A 27,613-nucleotide genomic window follows, 5' to 3' on the forward strand; every position below is an offset into this window, starting at 1 on the left:
CACGAGATTTTTAGGACATTGTTATAACTAATTCATCAACGGCAATTCTTCTTCTATTTACAAACTATGTCAATATACCTGTTTAAAGAACGATGTCTCGAGACCCTATTATAGAAGTCAATGATGAACGAACACCCGTCTGAGTCATCTAATAATTTACCGTCTGTGCTCCAGGTAGCCATGGTACACTTCTGAAATTTCCGAGTCATAGATGTAGCGTGGTCATTACCTTTTGAATTACGCTAATATTTTTCCATGTGTTTAAATGTGCGTGTTATACATGCGCGTGTTGAAGAAGTGGTTCATGCTCGTGACCCGGGAGCGCTGCGTGCATGGCTGCGCTGTACAGCTAAGAAAGAGACGCGTAATGCCGCTCTTGCACAACTACTCTGCTGCCATCACCCAGCAATGCATGCAGCCAGCATACCTGTGTGTGTGTCACTCATGTGTGTGTATGTGTCACTCATGTGTGTGTATGTGTCACTCATGTGTGTGTATGTGTCACTCATGTGTGTGTATGTGTCACTCATGTGTGTGTACGTATTTTTTACTCGCGTGTGTGCGTCACTTGCGTGTATGTGTATTTGTATGGGTTTCTTGGGTTGTATATATGTATCCTGGAAGCTATTGAGTGTGGACGAGTGGTTTTATGGATGTAATATGTACATATCTATTAGCATACACGGTTGTAAAAACAATCTATACATTGAACGATTGGTACGAATGATTCTTCAATTTACCGGCTGAAGCACGTTCGCACTTGTGCAATATTAATGCCTCTCCCAACTTATTTGTGTTCGAATTGTAGTCATACTTTGACGCGGACAAACGATTCATATGTGCGTGCATGTGCTAATGGGACATGCGCACGAACAGTGCTCATTGATGCGCAGTTACGCCTTGTCGTAAGATCAACGAGCTCCTCTTGCTCAATGCTGCCTCTCTCCTCATCGACACGAGCGGCCTGGCATCCAAACAGCCGTGCATCCAACAGCGATGTATTTGAACAGCCCTAAATCTTGACAGCCGTTCATTTAAATAGCTCTACATCTTAACAACCGCACATTTTAACAGCCCTACATCTAAACTATAGACCGCGCATTTTAACAAACGTACATCCAATCAGACCTGTATTGAAACAGCCCTATACATCCGATCATCCGTTCGTTCATCTAAAAATCTCAGCATCCAAAAATAACTAATTGTATAAAGTTAGTTTTATATCCTAACACTCATGTATTCAAGCAGCCCAACTTGCGACGGAAAAGCTCCGTTGTCATACTTGCCCAGTAAACACTTTCCGTTGATTGATAATAACTGGCGCAATTATGTGTTTGATCCTCGCGCGCGCAACGGATTTTTCTGTCGAATTATGACACTTATGCGACGTCATAAGTGTCGTCTATTTGGTCTAGTCTAAAGGTAAGAAACCGAATGCCCATCACCTACGTTAGAGTGATACTAAATAAGTATATACCATTTTGGCATTCATTTTCCTGCATTCTACAAAGAAAATTATGATACTTTGTCTTCAATTTTGTTAGCAGCCTGTTGCAAGTGTTGCTAGTCTGCAAATTTTTTAAATACGCTCGTGACTCCTTTTCTGTTCACATATCTCACATCACGTATATACCTTTTGTACGAGGTAACAAAGCCTGGTTTACTGCATAAAGCTTAGAGCATATTTTATATTGTCTAGATTTGCTACAATATATTTATGATATGTTTCCCCATTTACGGCGGTCTTGTGTAATAGGCATGACTCTTGACTTTTGAAAACACTCGCAAATCTTTCATGCGCACGTCAAGCCTGTGCAGATTAAAACTTGCATCGTTGGACTTGTTATAGGGTTGTCATAAGTTAGCATTATGGAGCGGCCTAGAATTCGTTATTGTGGTATGATATGCTGGAATTTCACTTGGACACATATGCAAGAGGAAACTTGGGTTTCAATTCTGTACGTACAGTCCATAATTAACAGTCTCGATCTCAGTGTTTGGGTCGCCTGCAGATTTCCAAACGCTCCTTGAATTTGTACTACCACCTCTCGGCCTTGAGTATTTTCTCGGGTCACGCCTTCAATATAAATGGTCATGTATTGCTCATTGTCTCTATACCGTCAGAGTCTGTATCTATCTTCGCGCATTCTTTGGCGCTGAGAAGTTTGCGGTTCCGCTCTCCGCACGTGATAATTATCGGGACCTGGACGCTGTGCTGTTGCTTCATGCGGGAGCATATGGTCTCCGGTAGCTCCAGGGCTTCCATCATTACAGTGTGGAAAGATAGAGGCTGCCAAGACCTCCAGTTCCTATTGGGTCTCTTATGACTATGAGGTCGTGCGTCAAGCATGACTGCAAACCAAAACTAACGTTGTCTAGGTCTGATTGTGGTGTGCTGTCCCCCCGATACTTCCGTTCTCACTGCTTTGGAACTTCCGGACTTTCGTTCTCACTGCATTGGGAGATGAACTCCCTAAACCTCTAACTCTTCCATGGTCATCCGTAAGTCTGAGGTCTTCCATCATTGCTGCAAGTCGATAAAAAGTCCTCACACAGTCTCGCAGGAACTATGAAGGCTTCCCTCATGACTGCAAGGCGAGACAAAAGCCACAAAATCCTCTATACATCAAATGAAATGTTCTCGAGAGCCATCGCACGGTGCCTGTAATCCATTCCATGAGCTAATCTCCTGCGGCACAGCTAATGAGTGGGAGTATCTGGCGGATCGCTGTCCGTTTCTCAAGGAAAATTTACCTCTGTGTGCACCGCGTGCGGTTAGCATCACGCGACCATAAATCGCCTCATCCCTGATGTCGAAACACCTCAATGACTTAGATCATCTGCCATCAATAAGAGAACTTATCGCAATCTAGATCGGGAGTGATTATTACGTACGAAGCGGTCAATGTGTATGTTGGAAACTTGAAGATGTCTTCCGTATAAATAACATCTGTTTTGCGGTGTACGCCACTTACTGGCCCGATTCCCCGGTTTGAACGTGCCGAGTGGTTATCATCCTGGCTAGCGTAACGGTAAAGCTTTAAGTTTGTACGCCTTTTACCGTACTTGCGTGATGTTGGTTATAGTGTTGGCTGCAGCATCAGTTTATGATGTTGAATAGCTTAGTATATATTGAACTTCTTGTACGAAAACACTCTGTATTTTCCTTTTCTTTTATTTACCTGAGTGTAACTACAACGTTTTTCTGGGGTGCAAAGGGATGTTTTGTCGCTATGGTAACATTACCAAATTCAAGGCGGGATTTGAACCTTTAAAAATAACTCAACGATGAACTTTTCTGTATTCTGCTTCATAGGGAGTAAGCACTCTTAGGGGCTGTACTCTCACTACCTGTGTGGATTATTTTATCAAGAATTTGCGTCGAATTTTTCCTTCCTTTTTACCCATGAGAAGTAGGAACGCCGTGTGCCAAATCTTGCCCAGTCATAATGTCTTTTCCTTCATTGTCTCTCGCAGGATTGCCATCGCATTGGACAGCACAATGGAGGCCGAGCGTTTTCTGCTCAAGTGGAACAACCACCAGAGCAACCTGGTGACCGTGTTTGATCAGCTTTACGAACAGGAGGCCTTCACTGACGTCACTCTGGCTTGCGATGGAAAGTCATTCGCGGCTCACAAAGTCATTTTGTCGGCGTGTAGCCCGTACTTCCAGTCCCTTTTTCTGGCAAATCCAAACACCCATCCAATCGTGTTCATGCGCGATGTTCGTGGTTCGGATTTAGAGTCTTTACTGGCCTTTATGTACCGGGGCGAAATCAACGTTCATCAGCAAGATCTCGCTTCCTTCTTAAAAACTGCAGAAAGTCTACAGATCAAAGGACTCTCTGACTGTTCTGAAAGACAAAGGGACTCTTGCAAGATTCTTGAAGCTATGGAGAAGAAATTTAATACGGCCCCCAACCACAACAATAATATAAACACCAACAACAACAACAACCACAATGCTAATCATATTATCAGTAATTCCTTTAACAACCACTCACCATCTTCCAACTGCTCATCAGCTGCGCCGTCTCCCACGTCAAATTCCTGCCACAGCGGCCTGGGACCCGCAGCCAACGCTTTTGCTGGAATCAGAAACCTTCCGCCCAGGGTTTCCAGCGCCCTCAGCACTCTCAGCAGCTTGCATCTCGGCAACAGCATCAACGGAGGCCTTGCAGGAGCCTATGGAAACTTAGGAGCAGGGTTACCAGTCCTTGCAGCCGCCGCTGCTGCCGGTAACGGATACCCAGAAAACCTTTCCACTAACTCCAAGCCTGGGAGCCAAAGCCCTCCCGCCAAACGCAACAGATCTTATGAAGACCTGCCACGAATACTGCCGAAAGTACGTAGTTCCTTGACGAGTCCTCCGTCTCTCATGTCCAATATTCCTGGCCTCCTAACGCCCATCTCGCTGGCTGCCGCCGCCGTCAATTCCGTTGTCACTCAGCCTCAGGTGCCAATTCTTGCCAACACCCCGACGTCCGTCCATGCCAGCCCTCCCACTCCAGAGACTTCGAGTTCTTCGCCGGCCACTGATTCTGCTACGCCCACCAAGGATAAAATTAAGAAGGTAGGTACTCGTATTAAAAGAATATGAATTGAGCGTAGATAATTTAAGAAATGAACATTTTATATTAAAAAAATTTATGTCAATAAGAAAAAGGTAAGAGAAGAAATGTTATACGTTGTCTTTGCGTTTTAAAAATGAAGAGGATATGAATTGATAATAATTGGAATACTAAAAACAATATAAATTCTGAAGTGAAACATTGGTATCATGGGGAAAATTGTAAGTGGGCATCAACTCTATGCAGGGAAGTAATATAACGGGCAAAGTTTACTTATTGAATAGAAAACAAAAATGGTTACCGCAACCATCATCTTTTTAAGGCCAATATTATTCTGCATTGACATTCGCAGCAATACATTGACAGTTGAAAAAACATGTCTGTCAGTTGCGAAAACATGTCTTCATTTTTGTCAACGTTTCGTTGAATATGAATCTTAAGTATATTCTATAAATAAAAATAAACTTTTATTCAATATTTCATTCAAATCAAATGAATCATTTGCTTCATTCGATTCCCAACTTAAGCCTCATACTGGAGGAAATGACAAAAATTTCAAGTCTCAATTTTCCATATTTTAGTCTTAAATATTAATAATTAATGAGTGAATATATTGTTTCAAAGCTTAATTTCATCTGTAGCTCATTCTCTGAAGAAGTGCGCCGTCTTAATATTATCAGACCTCTTAATGCCGCTCACTTTTCTGGCCAAAAAGAGTTGAACGACCTGCAGCTGGAGTCTATATACTCCACAAGTGTGACATTCGGTTGCTTTGTTGTGTGCCCTCGTCCACGCCAGACTTGCTCCATGCTACCCGCATGCGCGTGATCGAAAAAATGGCTTGTACTGTTACAGCGTACGATGTGACTGTCGCTATAACACTATAACACCAATAAAATTACTTGTACTGTTACAGCGTACGATGTGTCTGTCGCTATAACGCTATACACCAATAAGATGACTTGCACTGTTTCAGCGTACGATGTGTCTGTCGCTTTAACACTATACACCAATAAGATGACTTGTACTGTTACAGCGTACGATGTGTCTGTCGCTTTAACACTATACACCAATAAAATTACTTGTACTGTTACAGCGTACGAAGTGAAAGTCGCTATAACGCTATACGCCAATATAATAACTAGTTTTCTGGCGTACCTTGAGACTGTTGATCTAACGACTGTGTTAGTATTGTGATGTGTCTAAAAAATCCCTCGTTATATGCTAGTATAAAAATCTTCGAAAAAAATAGACAAGTACGTTTTAAAGTACTCAATCACGTTTCACGCATCTTCACGAAATTTACTTGAATTATCTACAAATTGCTAGTGCTTCATTCCAGATAATTTGTTAATTTAACTTCAACCTGTTTGACGTGTGATTTTTCTGATTCTAACTTGACCTTCATTTCAGCAATTTGCTTTATCTGCCATTTCAGAAATATCTATTCGCTATTCATTTTACGAATGCAAGACTTTTAATGAGTCCGGTCAGCTGCATTCGTCCTAAAAATTACTGCCAATGTGAGATTAATTGTCATGTCAGCGCCCATTTACCGGAGACCGTTCAATGGACTCTGATAAACCGAATCTGATTTTTATATGATATTTCAGACTCTCAAACACTGATGACTATTGTAACCATACCAACGCTGGCCAGCCGTCGGCCATTCGTATAAAACACCTATGCGCCAGCCATGATTTTTATTGAGAATGATGTTGGTGGTTCAGATTGTGGTGCTCGATTCTATCACTGATAGCAGGTGATCGATTTTATGGTGAACGATGCAATTTGTGGATGTGGACGCCAGGTCGATAACGCGCCCGCATGTGTGTCGAGCTGGGCAGCTCCTGCGTGTATTGATCAGCTGCAATATATTCCTCTGTACGCAGTGTATAGTGTGTTCCGGGTAATGTTATAGCATTAAACTGCACGTTTATACATACATATACGATGGAAATATTATGTCAGTTATCTTCTCAAAAGTATTCGTAGCCGGTGTAGTAATGCGTTTTTTTTCTGAAAAATACGTTTGCCTTGAAAATTTTGCGTTTTTTTATATAACAAACGTAAAAATCAGGGAACGCTAAGGAACTTTAATTTATCAATATTGAAGTTACGAATGCCCTTTGCCAACAGTCCTGCAAATTTGACAGCAAAAATATTCTCGCCTTCATTTTGAACGGGGGAATGAACGTGTGTCAGTTTTATCTGTCCACTTACCCCCGTTTCAGCTGACTCGCGCACTATATTGTGTATGGTTTCTATATCTCTGCTGCTCGGAGCACGAAACTGCAAGCACTGTTAAGATGCACTAGTAAGAAACGGGCTCTTTACACATGGCAGTCAGAATTTTGTCCGGCGAGTTGCTTCCACAGGCTGACAAGTTCCGGTTAAATGATTTTAGTTCTTTTTTCCGTAAGATCGAATAGCAAATTAGACGTTACGTGCGATAAAATCATCAACAACGATCAAGTATATATGGTCCTGTATAAGACCATGTGCTTCTCAGATTTGGCAGATCACAATTTGAACACCTCAATAAAACTTGTAAATAAAACATTTGAATTGAAATTTCCAAATTTGTTCTGTTTCTTAGATATGTTAATAAGCGGTGTCCATAAACTTACAGTGATTTTAATCAGGTCTGTAATTGTGCGGTTCGCGCGGTGACATATGTGAAGAACTTCTTTGTTGTGCCGACAACTGCAGAGTTGATTGATCACCAGCGTTGTAGACAGCACACCTATCTCAGTACACAGCACAGTGCACTATATAGCTGCTAACTGCTCATTGCACCGGTGCACTGAACCGTTTGCTAATTTGCTTAAACGATAGATAGTTTTCAGTAGTTTGAAGTTTTTCATGTCTCTCTGCACACTGCACGGTTCACCACCCACTACACCGCATACTGTTCAGGTGTCTGCTGTATATTTTGTTCGTGCAAATATTATCGCATGCCTCAATTTAAGCTGTATACCCAAATGATCACTGAGAACTGATGTTGAGGTGATATAGTTTTACAATGATCGTAAATTTGAGTTTATGATCTAAGATTATCGGGTTTATTTCCATGACTGGACATCAACTGGCTTTCGAATTTATGAGACGAAAGTTATTTTTAAGTGCGTAACCTGGTTGCGTTATTCTTTCAAATCCGGTATATACATATATTCCAGACTTAAATGCCCTTTGCTGATATTGAATGTCTTTCGATAATACGGCTTTAATATTCCTAGTTTTCTGTTTATAGATAATCTGCTTAATACATATTGTTGCCCCCTAATATCATTTGCCTTTTGCGAAAGCCTTTTCACACGGGCACTGTTGATTGACTCAGTTCGTGTTTCTCTTTATCAATTGCTGTGGATCTATCTGGTACATTTGCATTATAGCTGTACGATTGTTGTCAACACGAGTGACCAGCAGATCACCAACTATAATGAAACGTCACCCTTCGTTCTTATCACGTCCTTTGTGTTATTTATCTATAATTGAATCGGTATTTAATTATATGTCATGATAGCGTTTTAGTTTCTATAGCAAGGTGGTTAATTTTTCGAATTTTTGAGTTTTCTTTTCAATGTTTGGCATTGGCATGTATCTGTCACCTTGAACAACATTAATAAAAGATATCGGCTGTTTATCTCTGGAAAGTTTCGGCGCCAAGGATAAATCGGCTGGAACACCTGTACACTAAACGTAACCTACTTTAAGTGGCGCACATGTCGTCTCTGGGAAGGACACTTGATACCAAACATCGCGTTTACAAACTCGGTAGCTGGTTGAGTTACTTAACCTTGTTTGTTAGTTTTATTCTACCGATAGATAGATTTAAAAAAATTAATGTTTAATTTACTCTGCATGTACGGTTAAATTTGTGGCGTGTGTCCAGGTTATAGAGTTCGGCTTCTTTATTTCGGTGCTCTTACCATTCACATATAAAGGCGATGCATGGTCTTATTGAGCGCTCCATATTAAGACAAGATCGGAATACTCTCTAGTACTAGAAATTGTAACTGGACCCTGTTTTTACTATGGGCGATTTATTACGCGGACTTATTTATTGATCGAATTAAAAGTGAAGATCATAACAGTTCAAGGTATTATACTGAACTGAAGTGAAGTGCGACCTTGAAATTAAATTATTGAGATCGTTAACTTCATCACTCACTCGAACTTTGTTTTTAATGCTGCAGCTGCTCAAAATCAATGTTTATCAATCATTTTTCATTGCTGATTCGTGTATCGGAGATGCACTTGCGGGAACTACAATTAACTGCAATTGAAATAATTTACCTTCATGTTGAACAAAGCGGTAGCCAGACGGTGGCCATGCATGCATCCACAAATTCACCTGGTGAAAATTTTTAACTGAGTTATTACAACACTTCTCTTTAAATTCACTTCTTGATTGTTTGTTTGTTTGTTTGTTTGTTTGTTTGTTTGTCTGCAACAAATCTTATACAGTAATCGATATTTAACACACTACTATATACCTGTCCAATCGATCTGAAATTTTGCACACTTGCGTAAAGTCGGAGACAATGCTTGAAGCAATTGACAGAATAAATAATTTCAAAAAAATTGTAAACCCCTTTTTCTAGATATTAAAAAATGAAAAATATTTATTTTTAAATACAAAAAAAATCGAAATTCATTGTACATGTGTAATATCGGAGACACTGGCCTCTTTGGAAGTGCTGTTTTTAAAAAATAATTTTTAAACGCATTTTATTTTTGATCTGAACTCGTCATGCTTTGCTATAATATTATTAATGCCAGTTACAGTAGATCATGTCTCAGTTTCAGTTTTGAATGCATTTGAAGTGACTGATGATGCTGCGCTTAATGTGATGATACATTCGCTTGTTGTGTGCTCATTAAGAAATGGTGATTTTGTTTATTTGGTATACACGTTATGCGCGCACACTAAAGTTCCATCGCTTTATGTTTACGAGAAGACTTTTATATACGTAATAGCGGCATGTGGTCATTATTTTATAACGCGTCTTGTCATCTTGTTTTTTTTTTATAATTGTGAGCTGGTCTGCAGAATTCATGCCCAATCCAGTTCCTGTCAGCTGCTATTACCGATTTATGAGTATAAATGTCGATTGTTATAGGGTCATAATAAGGAATTTGACTCGCGTATTGAGATTAAACAGAATTATTTCCGGAGCTTTCAGAATCAGGTACAATGTTGAGCATTGAAATTTGGACTGCGTGTCCTATCAACAACCATTAACGGTGAGATGGTAAAATTAAGCGAGAAATAATGTATTCAAATATGACTTGATTAACAGCATTATTTTCAGCAAGGACTTACTACTGCACACGTAGAAAAATTAAGTAAAGTATCCAAATAGTGACACGCTTTCTGCGCGTAACACTGATACGATAATTTTGCGGGCTGAACTGGGTCGTGATGCCAACACTGGCAAAAAAGTATATACATCGTAATTTGGACAAAGTCTCACTCATTTTACTGAGTGTACATAACACGCCTTGTCTTTGGGAGCCAACGCAACGATCGCCACGTGCTTCTGAGGCGCGTGCTTGGAAACTACGGTCGGTTTATTTGTCGTCGTCCTGGAGCGGCCGCCGATATGCCGGCCAAGATTGTGCGCAGGGGCTGGCCGTGAGATGTCTTGCCTGCGAGGGGGACGCTGTGGGCAGTATTGATCCCAGGGTACCACTGCTGCTGTGGCTCTTGTTGATGATGTTGCTCTTGTTGCTGTCACACTTGTCATTTTGTTGTTGCTCTTGTTGTTGGTGTTGTTGCTTCTGTTGCTGTCACACTTGTTATGTTGTTGTTGCTCATGTTGTTGGTGTTGCTCCTATTACACTTGTCACGTTATCGTTGTTATTGTTCTTCCTGTCACACTTGTCACGTGGTTGTTGCTCTTGTTGTTGGTGCTTTTCCTGTCACACTGAATTGTTACGTTGTTGATGCTTAGCTCGAATTTTTAATGCTACTTCTGCTCCAATTCTTTGGTAATTATCTTGTTATAATTTTGCCACTTTCAGTTGATTCTATGATTGAAGTGGTGACAGTTAACGTTTCTATCAGCTACTAGTTGAGTATCTGCATTCAATGGAATATGCTTCAAACGCTGTTTAGTTAGCTGTGAAACTTTATCGTCTCCTAACCTAAAAGTTTTGGTTAGGAGGCGTTTACCTAACCTAACCTAACATTACCTAACCTAACCTGAGAATATATCTCCATTAATTGATACCTAAGTCCCATTAGCCTAAGGATTTGCCCCCATTAAATAATAGATTCATCAAACGCTCATTAAAAAGAGCCAGGCTTGCTGCCTTTGCTCATGGCTGCACACTCTACTCAATTGCTACGTGGCTGTGAGTGTTTTCAAGACTTGGAAAAATTCTTTCAAATTATAGAATCAGCGCTGAGTCTCACAATTCGTTCCATTGTCATTCAACTTGGAGGTTATCAACTCCACAATTTTAGAATCAGCAGAGAGTCTCTTGACCCTACAGCCAGAGTCTGCTGAGAGTCCCGCCTTATTGAGTTGGCTGGCTGGAAGCAGTGCGGCAGAAAGGCGTGGATGCTGCGGCCCTGGCGGTCTACATGGGTTACCCCTTGAATACGGCGCAACAGTTCCAAATGCTCAGAAGTTCAGCACTTGATCTGCGAGAAATTTGGCTGAACCAAACTCCTTTAGTTACCAGTGGGCAGTATGTCTGGTTTATAAGTAGCGTTTGCGGAAAAAAAGCTTTGCTAAGTCAATATTCTGGAAGCTATTACCAGATTTGAAAAAAATGTTACTTTATACTCGAAAAAATGATAAGGTTGCCCAAAAATTTTACCGCGTTGTTCAATAAAAATGGCAGTGCAAATGAAATTTATTCAAAACAATTACACTGGAAGTCACCTTTTGTCTTCAATAACAATATAAGAGGCCTAAAAAAAGAGAATGCAGTTTTTGCAAAGTAAATTAGACTGCTATACGTGGCCTGAATGTAAACTCGCCTAGTATAACTTATAGGGAACAATAAAAAAGTGATTTTCCTGTTGTTGCCTCTGCTACTGCTGTTTCTGTTGCTGCTGCTGCTGATGCTGCTGCCACTGTTTCGTCTGCTGTTACTGTTGCGGATTTTTTTGTTACTCCTGCTTGTTCTTCTGTCGCTTACAGTGCTTATTCAAAGGGAAAGTATTAGCCGCTGGTGGTAGTAGCAAGTATTTTCTACTTCGAATATCGGCCAAAAACTGATAGAAAAATTATAAATTTTTATTGTTAAATATCAACTATATGAAAATTATGAAAAAAATATGACCACGAATTGAAAGAAATTACTCCAAATTTCGAAATAAAATGTACTTGCTGCTACCACTTTCGGCTAATACAGCCTTTGACCTGTATAAGCAACTTTATCACAATTGCTTATACACGCCACATCGTAGTTGCCACAGAGACAACAGCGCTGTCTCTGTGGAGAGGATAGGAATTTTTGGCCCGAAGGCTGGATTCGCATTACTCCTCTTTCTGGGGCTAAAGAATCTCGAGTTTCGTTGTTGGTTATAAGTTCTGAGGTGGTAGTAACATCTAAGGTTGTCGTAACTTCTAATGCAACGTCAACAATCGTCTAACGTCATTTAAATTAGACGTCGGTGAAATTGGATCAGCAGCACCTGATTCATTTTTCAGGTTACCATAATTCAATCATGTCAGGAATCTCAGGATCGGATGAAAGCAAGATGTTTACTTGCTTGACAGGCCAAGAGCTACTTGCTTGGCAGGCCAAAGATTACATTCTTGGCAGAGTAACGATTACTTCCGTGGCAGGCCGATGATTACTTTCTTGGAAGATCGATAGTTACATTTTTGAAAGATCAATTGCAATTTGCTTGATTACCCAATGGTTACCGTCTAGTTCGACCAACAGCTAATATGCGGTACAGTTTAAATAGAATTGAATATAGTTGTACAGTTCCTTGTCATGTCACCGTTGGTCGCTCAATATTTGGCCGTAGAACAGAATTGCCCGTGATGCATCCCTCGCCCCTCACCCCTTTGAGGGAGCCTGAGGGAACCCATAGACGCAAGGCTGCGTGTGCCCTTCCCTAAGATCGATATTTGGCCATTACGCGCGCCCTCGTCAGCTGCTCCCCTCGCCGGCACCGCGACTCTGAGGGGCGAACTCGCCCTACCCTCATGCCGTGCACCCCTCACACTGCCACACCGAGGGCTGTACTCGCCCTACCCTCATACCGTGCACCCCTCACACTGCCACACCGAGGGCTGTACTCGCCCTACCCTCATGCCGTGCACCCCTCACACTGCCACACCGAGGGCTGTACTCGCCCTACCCTCATGCCGTGCACCCCTCACACTGCCACACCGTGGGCTGTATTCGCCCTACCCTCATGCCGTGCACCCCTCACACTGCCACACCGTGGGCTGTATTCGCCCTACCCTCATGCCGTGCACCCCTCACACTGCCACACCGAGGGCTGTGCTCGCCCTAGCATCTTACGGATAAGAAACGAGAATAAAATACAGTTTTTAGATGAAACGTGTGTGAATTTGAGAAGTTGCACAGATCGTCTTTCATAATAAAAGTCAAATAGGAAATAAAGGGAAGATACAATGAGAAAATTCGCAAGAATTGACTCAGTAATGAGAAGCAGAGAAAGCAGGAAGTGGTCCGAAATTATCAAAAAGCAGAAGAACAGAAAATTATAGAAATCAAGAGGCTCGGAAGTTTAAACGGGAGAAAGTCTGAAAGATATTTGAAGCAGCAGCACACTAAACAAAGGCTGATATGGAGGAAATAGTGACTTGGTCTATGAAAAGAAGCAACGCGGAAGAGACAATAGCAGATAAGGCAGAGGGCCTGCAGTCGGACTATAGTGCGGATGGGTCGGTACGCTCCGGCCGCTTTTCACTCGTCCGCTTTCTATAACCATGCTCTGAACAGATGAACTTGCGTTCAGTGGGCCAGACACTGACGGGCGTGTATAGCCCCCTTCTCTTGCCGTCTCGCTTGTCTTAACGCTGGCCATTATTTGTAATCTGAATGTGGCAGAGAAGCCAACAGAGATCTGTTGTTTGTACGTCTGCATTTTGCTGGCGATGTTATTAAGTGCATAAATCACGAAATGCTCGACTGGAGTGAATGCCGTCGGCATGATCCATCACCTCTGGTTTTCACCTGCCGTTTCTGTTACGGACGATCGTATGGAGGCGCTGCTGCTGTGCCTCTCGTTTTGCTGTCGCTGCTCTGAACTGATAATTAATCGATACTATTTGCTGATGCTCGTACTTGTGATGATACATGTGCCTATATATTGATATTAATACTTCAATTTCTGACACTGATTTATGTGCTACCATCATTGATTATGTATTGATGATACTGATCTATCTGCTAACCGTGTGGCTTATAAGCAGCTTTTTTGAACTGCTTCTCGGATACGCAGAACTAAGTGTTGTAGCGTTAATTCTTTGCAACGCAATTTAGCATTATCTGCCGAGACATCCGTTACCTAAAAATGTAAAGCTAATAAAATTGTATGACCTGAGGATTTTGTATAGGTTTCATATATCCGCCTTTTTATGATAGGAAGCGTTGACGATGAATCAGAAGTACGGAACAGAACACGCTGAATGGTGCACACCACCATGTTATTCAGTGAATTATAACAATAATTCAGTGACATGCCAAAGCAAAAGTAAAAAGTTCCGTTCTCTGTGGCGCGAACTTGGTAATTTTTGCACATTATCAATAAAAAACGCAAAATTTTATGATACCGAACGCAACGCACGTCGTAAAGATTAACCGCTCGTTGATGTATTGCTGGCACTTCACAAAGTTATTACTAGTAGTTATTTAATTATTAATAAACAAGTATCGCTGTAAATTGAGTTTACGCCAGAGCAAAAGCCACGCTCTCATTGAACCATGCAAGCGTGACTCAGCACTTTTCTCAAGCACCCGCCAACATTCGCCAGTGCTGCACTCGCAAGAAATTTCCAGCAGCCTCCTCTCATCACGTATGGCTGTTCCAGCTCACAACGGGCTCGTGCTCCCGTACTTTCACCTGCAACAATAGTTACCTAATTTTGTTGTCTTGATGCGAGGCTAAATCCACAGCTTAATTTTGGACCAGCGTTGGCCGCGTCACGCATCCCTGAATTTCTGTGAACGAAACGCTTTGAGCTCAAAATTAGCTAAGTTTTATCGCTCGCCGTCCATGAAGAGAATGTTTCAACAGAACAATTTATAATTCTAAATAATAAATAGTTGTTCTAGATTAAGCAAAACGATGATTGGAAGAGGAATGAGTTTATTAGTTCTTTTTACAAACCAGGTCATACCTCATCATTTTAATTTCTGTCATAAATGTATAGATTAAAGTTGCCTAGTGAATCGTTTGTTAGGGCTACACGAGAACGATTTAAATTAGAAACTTATATTGAAATCTTTATTTTTTGGATCGTCTTTATACTCTGAACTTTTGCCTCCCTGCGTGCGACCGATAACATTGAAGCTCCGTGCCCTCTGGAGCTGAAAAACAATCACAAGATGGTCTTCCCTCTTACGGTGTCCCCTCATCCATCACCCCCCTCGTCCACACTCCTCATCCCCCTCGTCCACACTCCTCACCCCTCTCGCCCACACCTCCTCGCCCACGCCCCTCATCCCCCTCGTCCACACCCTTCTTCCAGATCCCTCACCCCTACAGGAAACGTTCGCTGGATTATTACTGGCAAATGGACTGCCGTAGGTTGGCCGGCGCTAGGATGTGTATTTTCGCCTTGTGTAAGAAAGACTAAATGTTCTGTGGTAATCCGCGGTGTTGGGCTAAGCTCTTCGCCCGTGCGACGTCTGCGGTTAAATAGAAGTGTTTCGAGGTAACTCGGAGGTCCCAGGTTGTATATGAGTAGAACCTACTTGCTGCCGATTTAATATGAAGGCCAATCAAGCATTATTGAGATAGACGCTATTGTTGTATTTATTGCATGATGAAAGCCACGATATCCCATTTAGTAGGAAGTAAATCAAAGTTGTACTTCAAAAAATATCTTATTTGATGCTAAGAGTTCAATGTATCTTGATGCAAGTATGCTACAAATTTCGATGCAGTAAACTGCGATATAGTTTCATATAATAAACAGCGATTCGTGTTCGTGTGTCAATTTATAATGCTTGTTATTTTGACCTTGAACCAAGCATTAATTTGGAATTTTTACCTTGTGCAGGAGGCAACAATTGTGCTTGATGCATCAAATGTTTATTTTAATGTGACAAGCTCATTTCGGTTTTCACTTTCGATTGCTGGACGAAGAGCTTAACTAACAAACTAACTCTAAACAAGAAAGTTATTTTGGCTCCAAAAGCAAAATCGAATTCCTATAACGTACTGAAATTTTTTTAATGATATCTGTTATGAACAAAATTAAGTGGTTCAACATTATCTCAAACTCAGTTTTCAAGAGATAATTTACACTATGTTTGGCCAGAATACTGACTGAAGCTCCGAACTAAAAATTTGAGGACGCAGGTTTGTGGCAGAAATATTCGAAATATTTTTCTAAACGTTTCTGGCTATTTACGTTCGACACCACGTGTCAGCTGCTGATAGCTTGATCCTTCCCTGAATCGTTTCAGTTGCTGATGGCTTGGTCCTTCTCTTTCTCGTGTCAGCAGCTGATGGCTTGGTCCTTCTCTGTCTCGTGTCAGCTGCTGATGGCTTGGTCCTTCTCTGTCTCGTGTCAGCTGCTGATGGCTTGATCTTTTTCTTGTCTCGTGTCAGCTGCTGATGGCTTGATCTTTTTCTTGTCTCGTGTCAGCTGCTGATGGCTTGATCTTTTTCTTGTCTCGTGTCAGCTGCTGATGGCTTGATCTTTTTCTTGTCTCGTGTCAGCTGCTGATGGCTTGATCTTTTTCTTGTCTCGTGTCAGCTGCTGATGGCTTGATCTTTTTCTTNAGCGCCTGAGAATCTTGGTAGCTGCATAGCTGGCCAATGAATAGGCGAAGTTTACCCAGCACCCTTCTGGCTCTAATTTTCATGAAGGTAGCTTCGACCCTCGGTGAGGCTTTGCTCTCCTGTATATCACACATAGGCAGGGACTCTCCCCTCTCTTGCTTCCATTCGATCTCGCGTTGGCGAGATCTATTCCATGCCGTGGACGTTGCGAGGGAAGGTGCGCGGTGTTCGTAGCCTAGCTCCCGCGGGACGTTGATGGCACGATGCCTATTTCTTCCTTGGACCTCGAAGAGCCGCGGGGCCTTTGCCGGCAGCGTTACGAGCCCTCAAGTCTCTCCAGCGGTGCAGTACTGAGGGGAAAGAGGGGAAGGAGAAGTAGGTATATGCCCTCACATGCCTAGGGCCCTCGCCTAGCCCGCTTATCGATCTGCAAAACAACGCGTGCCAAAGCCTCCACGAACCTCTACCTCGATCAATAGTCCGGCCCCGGAGACTGCCTCCTGCACCCTGCAGGGCGATTTAAACGTTACACAAGTTTTTTTTCCTTCGTCGCATGGGCGCTTTAAATGTTTCATACGTTATTTTCTTTGTCGCATGGGTGCTTTAAACTTCACATCTTTTTTTTTCGTCGCATGGGCACTTTAGGAATCACATAAGTTTTTGTCTTCGCATGGGCGCTTTAAACATCAGATAAGTTTTTCTTAGTCGTTCGCTTTAAACGTGACATACGTTTTTTTCCGTCGCCCTTTGTGTGCAGTTTTGTACCTGCCCCAACAGATGCGTTGCATTTTGATCTTTCCTGTGCTAGATTATTTTTGTTATTAATTGCCGAATATTTTCTGTTGAAATTATTGCTTATTCAATGCTGACATTTTTATACCCAAATAAAAGCTATGCAGTAAATTGTTTTTCACATTTCTTACCCGCGCTTGGTATCTTTTGGAAACGACTTGAATTATTTCGAATTTCTGAATTCGTTGGCATTCAATAATTGAACTGTTTACGCATTATTTGCTGTTTAGAAACGCGAGAAATGAGATTCAGGATGAGAGGAAATATGTGCGATTAATGGCTATGTTAGGAAATCCCACTAATAAACTTGTGAAGAATTATGGCTTTATAATGACCATTTTAATTGCTTAATTGCATTTTAATTGCTCTGACACGAGCTGCACTGGACCTAAACCCAGAGTTCATCCGGAAATCCACGGTAATGCCATGCCATATTTCATTAACTGACAGCTCATAACGCCTCACTGAAATATTCCGCCAGCATTAAAGCAATTTTTTTCTTACTTTAGCTCTAATTTTATGAACAAAGGTAATTAGTATTTTGTTGAAATGAAGTTCACTGACCTTGACGTATCTATTGTCATAAGTTGTAATTATAGTGAATTGTTAACAGTCTTCCACTAACACAAATCTAATGAGAAAAACCTCACTTCTGGCTTCTTCAGAGCTGCTTTTGATCCACCTATAATTTTCAGTAGTGGATTGATCGTAGCTGCATACGCCGCATGTGACTACAAGATCAATAAAGAAGTTTCCCTTCGTGCATTGAGTACTTCACTTCGCCTAAATATACCCTACACAAAATTATATTCGGGGCAGGGCCGGTTTATCGTCTGCCATCAGTTGGCCTCCAATAAGCCGCCTGTAATATTTAACGAGGTAGGGGCCAGACAGTGTCCAGGCACAGCTGCTCTCCATAGCCAATATCGTGACTTTGATGGCTTTTGCGCCGTGTGTGTAATCTGGTTACTGCCGCTGTGTGTGCGTCTGTGTCGTGTGTGTAGCGTATGTGTAGCGTATGTGTCGTCTCTACTGAGTGGCGTGTATTCTGTGTGTTGTTAGCGTGCGCTCATCTTCATATTCATAGAAGATGAAACAATAGAAATTCATAGAAAAGAACAATAAGAAAATCGTAAATAAAAAGTACGCTCTGGTCTTCAACCAAACCTGTATAAATGAATAACTTCTGCCTAACTACACTAATCATCTTCATATGTGTATGTTTGTATAAAGTAAACGTGAGCGCGTTGATTGAAAGCGATTGCTAGTGTGACTTCCGTGAACATTTCTAGCATCTAGCATGCTTGCCATTGATTGCTTGGTATTTCAGGAAAATAATTTCTATGAAGCTGATTGATAATAGTAAAAACTACCAACAGTTTAAAAACTACTACCCGCGCCAACTGCACTGTATCAAGTCCTGATCATCAGTCCTGTACTCGTACGTAGTACCCGTACACAGTACATGTACTGCTCACAATCATCTTGTTCACTGAGACGACGTGCATGTCAATTCGTCATTCGTGACAGCACGAAGCCGTATATCCTCTCGTCTGCGCCCTGATCACGATTACATCCCTAATGAAAATCACGGCTTTTTCGGGTCCGGCCGATGGTTGGTACCTCGAAGGCCAGTTTTAACCTGAAAAACATTTCACGCTGATGTACGTGCGTGCCGTGATGGTGGCTGAGCTCAGATCCTTGTTTCGAATCCTGACACATTGAAATTGTAGGTACTATTTAGTAGATGATTGATAAAAATACTCCAGATATGAATATCCGACGTTCCAATAATTCAATGGAATGAAATTGCTGTTTAATTAAAACAAAAATAAATGTTTAGTGAACTAAATTTACGACATATGATCCCGCTGCATTTTTTGGTAAATCGCACAGTATTTGGAAATGGATATCAACGTCCTGGCACAGTACTAATCATGCGCCGCATTACACGAGTCACCGTATCACCTCTAACACTTTTTGTCCCTGGACAAACCTAACTAATATTCGTGTTACAGGAATCATCCTACCATCTAAACTACGTATGTCGCCCATGAACCCAACTAACTCAAGCTCGATGTTTAGCAGTTGTCGTACCACTAAACGACTTATCGTCCGTGCACCCAATGCACCTACACAACTAACGTCCCAAGTTACAGGAGTTGTACCCCTGAACTACTTATCGTCCACGCACCCACCTAACTAAAGCCCCGTGTTACAGGAGTTGTCGTGCCACCTGAACCACATCTTTTCCATGCACCGACCAAACTAATGCACGTGTTACATGTGTTGTCGTTACACCTGGATCACATATTGTCCATGAACATGCCTAACTCACGCCCCGTGTTACAGGAGTTGTCGTACCACCTGAACCACTCGGACGCATCCCAGCACTCGCCCTACCTGAACAGCCTCGCAGCAACTGGCGTTGGCGGATCAGGATCGTCCACACCGTCGCTGGACGTGAAGGAAGAAGAAACCGATCACTACGAAGAATCAGCCTGTCTCAGTGACGAGCACGTCAACATCAGCGACGAGGGCGTCCACTTGGTGGGTAAAATTTGGAATGCACTAACTCAACTTAGCTGTTGCCTCAAATTCAGTTTATTAAATAACTCAGTAATTCGTTACGTTCAGGTAATATTTGCATTCATTTTTACTCTATCCACTTTAAAAAAATCAAAGGTCAATTTACTAGATTTTACGTAGCTGTAGCGTAAACAATTTATTACATGAAAATAGCAAGTCGTCCTACTTGTAATTTTCAACACGTTGCTTGTATTTGTGCAGGGCGTGTACTCAGACGACTCTCTCTCGGCGAACCGTGAGCGTCACTCGTACCCGTGCCGCTACTGCGGCAAACGTTTCACCCAGACTGGTACGTGCAGAAGACACGAGCGCCTGCACACGGCACCTAACGGCTTCAAGTGCCCCTTCTGTCAAAAAGGTTTCAACCGCAAATACCGCCTCAAGGAGCACATCATCAGCTCGCACCCCAACAACGTCGAGGAGTCGGAAATTTCAATGATCGTCAACAGTGCGGCGAGTGGCATAGCATGAGATTTAGGGGCCATGGGTAGTGGAAGGCCTCAAACGACGACGCGCGCCCTCGGTATTGGCAACGAGGGACGCAACGCAGACGGCGGTCGTCCAAATAAGGCCTCAAGCGCGAAGGAAAGAATCGGTAGAGTAAGCCTCCTCTCCATGGCTTCACTGCTGAACGGTTTCAGGAGCGCCAGTTCGGCGTCTCTTGGACACCAACTCAATTTTTCCTTGCTCAGTGATAACTTGCTTCCCAAGATCAACTTGGAGCACGCGCTCTCTACCCATGACTAACCCCTTATCAGTCTCTCGATGACATCATGTTTGCCACTTATATCAAAGACTCTTTTACTGGATGCATGGAATATATAAGAACTTCCTGCGATCCGGCGGGTATCGCGTGCGTAGTTCGCGGTCACGTCCACCAATAAAGACATCACAGGTCGCAGACCCAAAGACAAACCAAAGTTTTGTACTTATACTGAGAGCAACGTGTTCGTTAGCGCTCAAGTTCTAGAGCTCATCTCCTTAAATTCGGCATATTTTCTGATGTTTATCTTGTTTGCTATGTTTCTATGCGTCTTTGTTTCATAATTTATTGTTCTTGTTCTGTTGTTTTAGCAATGAATGCTCAACCATCTTACACCCTTCACGTTGCAACAACATTGTCGAAGACAATATTGGATCAGGAAATACCTGAACCTTGTGAATGACAGGTGTACAGCGTGAACCTGTACTTAAAGCTTTTGAGGAGCATTTGCATTCGCTATTTCATTATTTTATTTCCTTTTGAATTGCAATATTAGTCTTTAAGTTTTGTTTTCTGGCTTGTTTATATGAGAAACAATTGCCTCGTGTTGTATATTGTATTTATTTTTAATCTATTTCCGACAGCATCGGGAAAGTGCAGGTGTGAACCCAGAGTGTACCATCCACAATACAGGATTCGAGGATCAAGGGTTTTAAGGTTGCGATAACAGGTCGAGAGAACGAACAGTAACTGAGGGTACGAACAAAGATAGAGGGCAATATTCAGGATGTGGGGTCTTCTGAGAAGAAAAAAATAATGGCATTCTTTGTCCCAAAAGAGATTCAAGGTCCCCACTATACTGATCTAAGTTTTTTCAAAATTATGCCCTAACAATAAATTGATTGATAATGAGTCATGCTTAGGGTAATATTTGGCCCTTCTTCAAGGAGGATAAGCGTGAATGCGTGTTAATTTTATTAAAAAAATTAATACCAATATGAACTGTCCATCTTTGTAAGTTTCAGCTTTATTTCCGAGGCCTGGCTTAACTGATGTAACTCTTCTAGCAGATGAGTATTAGGACTCTATTTACCTTGAAATTAGTGAGGGTTTGAATTTAGTTCTAACTATTACAAATGTAATTCTTGAAAGGGACGTGATGATGTGGGCAAGATGGTCACGATGCTGTCGGATTAAAGTCTCGCACAGGCACCCAACGTACGCGCACCATCGTATTATTAGCTCTTTACACTCATGCTGCTCTTGAGGGACGATTTACCGATGCTACCCTTCACTTGCCACGTGTAATGGTCCTTGTGAAATTTCATTGTCTAACGAGTGATACGTTACTAGACCAACATACATCCATCTAATTTTATACCTGAACCGCGACTGTTGATATTCGTCTGCACGTTAAACATCTTGAAGATATTCAGCATATCCGTCAGTGCAGCATTCAAATTAATTGTAAATCGTATCGTTCATTCTCCTTATGTCGCATTTTTTCACTCATTTTCCAAATGTGGGTAATATACCAAAATTTTCCTTAGGATTCTCTCGCCATTTATTTTGTACAGGAATCGTCTTCTATACTCCGTTGATCATCCACAGCGTATACAATAGCGCTTCGAATACCCTCCACTTTTATAATATATAATAACATTTACATGGCAAGTAAAGTAACGATTAAGTAAACCGTCTCCAAGAGCAGCTTGATTCGTCACTGCACGCATGCAATCTAAGTCACTTATCTTTAGTTATTGATCTTACCGAGCTATGGTACTTACCTAAGACTTAGTTTCTTCTATAGGCAAGACTCTTGAAGTTGTGGCCTCAGCTCTCGTAGTTGAAGCCCTGACTCGTCAGGAGCAAGGGACACATGACCAGTACATTAATAAGATCGCTCTCTTCTCCAATATTATGGTATGTATAAGATTAAGTAATAGGACATTTCTGCTGTGCAATCGTTTTAAAAACGTTCCGTAAATTTGTTAGTGCGCTTCATAAGAAGCGTATAGTGGATCGCGAAGCATTTCGTCCGAAACTTAGCATTCGCGTGAAGTCACGGAGTTAATAAGACGGATTCAAGACTGCATTCTCAAAAATCCCAACTACGATCGTAGGTATCATGACGATCATTTGATTCCCTGCAATTCTGAATTACAATGTCGCCTGTAAAATTCTTTGACCACTGTAAAAGTTGTACCTATATCCACCATTTCCAAGTTGTACGAATTCACGGCTATTTGCGAGGTCTTAATTGTTTTTTGAGGATGCAGACCTTAAAATGACCGTAACGAAGACAATATTCCTTATAATTTCAGCAAGTAACAGTGTAAGTGTTTGCTAGGTTTAACCTCTCTTGAGGAACTAATGAACCCTTTGCTCAGTGCAACACATTCCTCTCAACTTAAGAACAACTTACCTTAGCTATTTAGATACTGTAAGTCTAGCATTTGCTGTAACTCCTTCTATGGAATTAAGTCCCGCAAAGCCTGGAAAGACATCCCTGTTAAAATAAAGAATAAGCGATTTATGTGCGCCTAGTAAATGGCCGACGGTCGACCGGTGCTGATACGGCAACAATTTTCAGTAGGAACAAACGATCAGTTTTTCTAATAAACTGATACCATAGTTGGTGGTATTCTAAATTATAGAATATACGGTTTTTTACATTTAAAAGCATTTGTCACTTTAAAGTATTTGGAGTACAAGCTGCAGATGATAAACGTTTGGCATGATGACATCTGAAACTTTCCTGTCTCTTCAGAACGATTTTCCGGATACCCTTGTCGAGCTTCTCGTGAAGGTCGTAAGTTTTCGCAGAACTTAAATTCATACGATAGTCGTAAGTGATGCGATGATCTTATACATTATTTTCAGACCAATGATTGGCAAAATTTTTCGAAAACCGGTTGGAGATTGGCTAACTGATTTACGACATCGTAATTTTTGAGTATATGACCCAAGGTCGAAGCCACTTCTTACTGTTAACCGAATTTTTTGTCCTCATGCAACCACTCATACGCAACATATGTCAATGAAGACAAGATCTAATCCTTGAGAAATAGTAGATATGTCGACCTCAACGCCCGAACAAGCATTGAAAAGACCAACAAAAAATTGCTGTCATTCGCTGCTATGTTTCGTTTCGCCAAACGCAGTCTTCCATGTCCTGGGACCGCGAGGTTCTCCAAGCGATTCGATTTTCCGTTTCCGAACAACTCCAGTTTATTTGCGTTAACTTAAAGAAATTCGGTGCGTAATTGATCACGCTTGTTTATTATGCAATTTTTCGAGTATGAAAAATGTTTTAAATGTCTAAAAAGATCTGTCTTGTAGGCTAATTTAGAAATATTATTTGAAGTGAGGATTTAAAAAATAACTACAAAAACTGTAACGCTTCCAGGAATCAATGTTCTGCTAGAAAAGAGTCTTCGTGATGCGCTTGTCGATTTCCGCCAATAGGAAAAAATTTTCCTCGTGAGCTTTCGAACTTCAACGTCTTCCTCCGCGTGTACAGTACATGCGTTGCCAACATTATGAGAGATCGGGCGCCTCTTTATGAGAGCTTTACCATGCCTTCAGGTACGAATAGCATTGATTACGGTTATTGCATCAGTAGACAAAGGCTTAGCTTTCTGTCTGCTGACTGAACCGTCTTTACCGAGTAAAAAGATTTAAGGGCTAAAATGCGTGGCGTTTGCCTCTGATTTTCTCTGTGTTGATTGCCAACAGCTCGTGTCTTCTTGTCAGGGTCCAATGAGGTAGCATGGTTGTAAACCAAGTTGTATAGTATTTACATTCTCTTCTGACTGATACTGCACATTCAGGAATAAGTGTTCAATGCTTAATTCGAATCGCTTTAGATGACCGCCAAAGATTCATGTTCGCAGCTTAGGAGTGCGTAGAAATCTATTAGAGATCGCGAGGCAGCGGCTGTGTTGAACTAATTATAGAGGCTGAAGATAGTGCTCTTGTTATAGCAGACTTTACAATCTATCGAACCTACCCAATTGGTGACGTCATTTGACATGGATAGTTCAAACTTTGTTCACAATAAACTATGGATGGAAATTTACAGTTCCAAGCTGTCAAATTTCATAAAGTCCATGGATTCATGTTGTGATACAACTCTACGAGGCGGACCTTGGTTCCAACAATGTTAAAGATTGTTATAATAAGAGCACTTTCCTTCAAATGTTCATGTCGGTATTAATAGCTCAAAAAAGACTTGTATTTAAAGGCATTACTTCACATAATTTCGGCCAAATGTACATCTATAAACACAACCAATTTCCGCTTGTGATCTTGTCTGAGCCAAACTTTAACAAATGCCTTGTGTGGAGACTTCCCACTTACCGTGCTACGTACTAGACAGCTAGATGCGTAGTTAGAATATTTTTATACCTCGTAGATGTCGATTAGAAAATATTAGGTGCAAAAAAGAATTAACAATATATTTTCATACCGCACTGCAAGCATGTAATGTACTTAAACTAAGAGGTCACGACCTGGTAACTAAGGCCTCCCGATCTCGTGGACCAGCATCTCAGAAATCATACAACCTACTGGAGTTATGTATTGATTGGATATTAATTTTCCTCGTACCCCACAATAGAACTTGATGTTGATCAAATTAGCCCCTATAGTAAGTTGCGATCATTGCAATTTTGCTTTTATTTCGAATTTTTTTCACCTGACATTTTAAGATTGAGCAAATGACAACAAATAATGTTGCGGCCTAACCTGTTACATGATAACTAAATACTCTGGTTTCAAATTAGTTATTTCTACGACAATACTGTTTTGGCTATTTTTTAGATTTTTATATGCAAAATTATTGTGCAGCGCAACTTGCGTTGCTTTAAATAATTTAAAGCCTATAACCTCGGCTGACATAATTGTGCCGCACCTGATTCTGCAAACTTATTCATTTCTTCTTCAATTTCCTCTACTTAAGAAAACTTTCTCACCATTTTACAATTCTTCTAAGCATATTTACTTGTTCATTACTACTCTTTTCCTCGCACCGTAGAATGTTTCCCCTCTGCTAAGAACCAGTTCGAAATTTATCCCATTATGAATTGTCAATAAATAAATAAAATCTATTCATTGAATCAACAGCTATAATTTAACATTGTCATGTTCAAGTCGCATGGTTCCGTAGTGGTATCATTGCATTGGTTTGATTTTATATTACAGCTTGCAGTCAATTAAAATTATAATCATTTGTGACGTTCAGCAGTAGGGTTAAAATATAATGGGCAAAATGGAGCGGCATCCACCAAACAACGGCAAGTCCTCTTCCCAAAACTGCAATGTGTTGTCGGAAGCAAGCGTCCAGTGATGTCCTCGCAGTCTAACTAACCTAGGAGTGCCAAGCAAGCGATCCTTCCTTGACAATTTTGTCATTATTTTGTGCTGCTACGAGCTTCCTTTCGAGGGCACATGTATGGTAATGATTTATATCAGATATGTGCATGATAAGATAGTTAGCATTGTAGTTTGGGTATAAATACTTCGATACATGCTATAAAAACTCACAAAAGGCAGTATGGTATGTCATTTTGATTGGTTACAATTTATTAGTTGATGTATTAATGACATTTGAAATTTTGTCGAAAAAACGAGCTGGTATTATCTAATTAATTTTAGGAACCAACTATAAAAGCATGGACTTTGAAATTGCAACCAATTCGACTGAGGGGAAACTCTGGTCACTTCATTCCACTAAAGTATAGACTTTTTGGCGAGACCACTTGCCGCTGTTGGCATGCTTTGCCTCAATGTACCTTATAAATGTGCAATTATATTAGCCTTTGAAGCTCGACGATAGCTTCATGATCGGTGCCTGTTTCCGTGCCACTTCATATAACCCTAATTTAGATACCAGGTGTAAACTTCTTCTTCTTCTTCTCTAAGGAATAAGCTAACAACTTGTGCTAAAATGTACTGTACTGATGATGGCTCATCAGACCATGTGATCGCGTTTTGCTGTAATCAGTTAATTATCGAACTCGATGCTAATTTTTTGGGTAAACCAATTTGTTATAATTTAATACAGAAGTTGTGTTTCAGTAAACTTATTGAACGCTCGATAGTTGAATGCATGGAAAACAGCGCGTTAAGATTGATATTCCAGAAACTACACTCACGTTATTTGTACTTTAATTTGAACAACGTCCTACACTCGTATTTGTTAAAAGTTTATCATTCTTTGAATAGATAAAAACCGTTCTTAACTTGCTCCTAACGGTACAAAAATGCAATGAAAATGTTTGCCGCAGCTGGAATTTTCTGTACGAAAAATTTTGTAGTCGCAGTATTCTAATTTTTTTCATGATGTTGAAAGCAACAGAATTCGGTTAGTAATAATGGGAGAAACCGTAGCCATGTACTGTTTTATTTAACATGAGCGTTGAAGTCCCCGCATATTTTTGAACATTCATTTCTACTAGGTAGATTATTCCTCTTCTTTCGCTAATCCTCCACTTGACACTCTATCTTGCTTTTCCTGTCAGAAAAATAATATGTTTTTATTGAGCCTATTTTAATGGGCGTAAAGTATAATCTATTTTCACGTTTTGTCCCATTGTTTTATGTATGTTTTAGATGTGTGATCACCAATGATGAACCAATTTCTCTGACGCGAAAGTCACTTTTGTATGCAGTAATATGTAATTGTATCTCCTACATTCCTTAATTTGTAGAGTAGCTCTTACCGAATATTGCACCTCTTTGAGGGTTTCAGGTAATTTCCTTGAAATTCTTTGAATAAAATGTGCTTCCACCTCAGATTTGTCACTATCCGCTTCAAAGCCTTTGAATATTTTGGATAAAACTGGAAATTTTAGTTTCATCAGTACAACAGGTCCTGACATCAGGCCAGTTAGAACTGTCATAGGCAATTAGGATCCAGAACGGGAGCAAAGCAGTGGGCCAGAATTTTAGTTGGAAAAACTTGCTCAGGATCCAGGACCAATCCTTAAAATGTCA

The 27,613-nt window shown here is 41.0% G+C and overlaps 1 protein-coding gene across 1 annotated transcript in view; it reads left to right on the forward strand.

Moving 5' to 3' along the window:
• LOC108681675 (protein abrupt) overlaps positions 1–27,409 on the forward strand; it is a 41,759-nt gene extending 14,350 nt beyond the window's left edge. Inside the window, exons 2-4 of the mRNA XM_018170726.2 lie at positions 3,478–4,573; positions 19,675–19,872; positions 20,113–27,409. Coding sequence (XP_018026215.1) covers positions 3,503–4,573; positions 19,675–19,872; positions 20,113–20,382 — 1,539 coding nt within the window. The 5' untranslated portion in view covers positions 3,478–3,502 and the 3' untranslated portion in view covers positions 20,383–27,409. The remainder of the gene's footprint in view (positions 1–3,477; positions 4,574–19,674; positions 19,873–20,112) is intronic.
• The last annotated feature ends 204 nt before the right edge of the window (positions 27,410–27,613 follow it).

Source organism: Hyalella azteca, unplaced genomic scaffold (genome assembly GCF_000764305.2).
Source record: "Hyalella azteca isolate HAZT.00-mixed unplaced genomic scaffold, Hazt_2.0.2 contig1459, whole genome shotgun sequence".
NCBI classification, from domain to species: Eukaryota; Metazoa; Arthropoda; class Malacostraca; order Amphipoda; family Hyalellidae; genus Hyalella; species Hyalella azteca.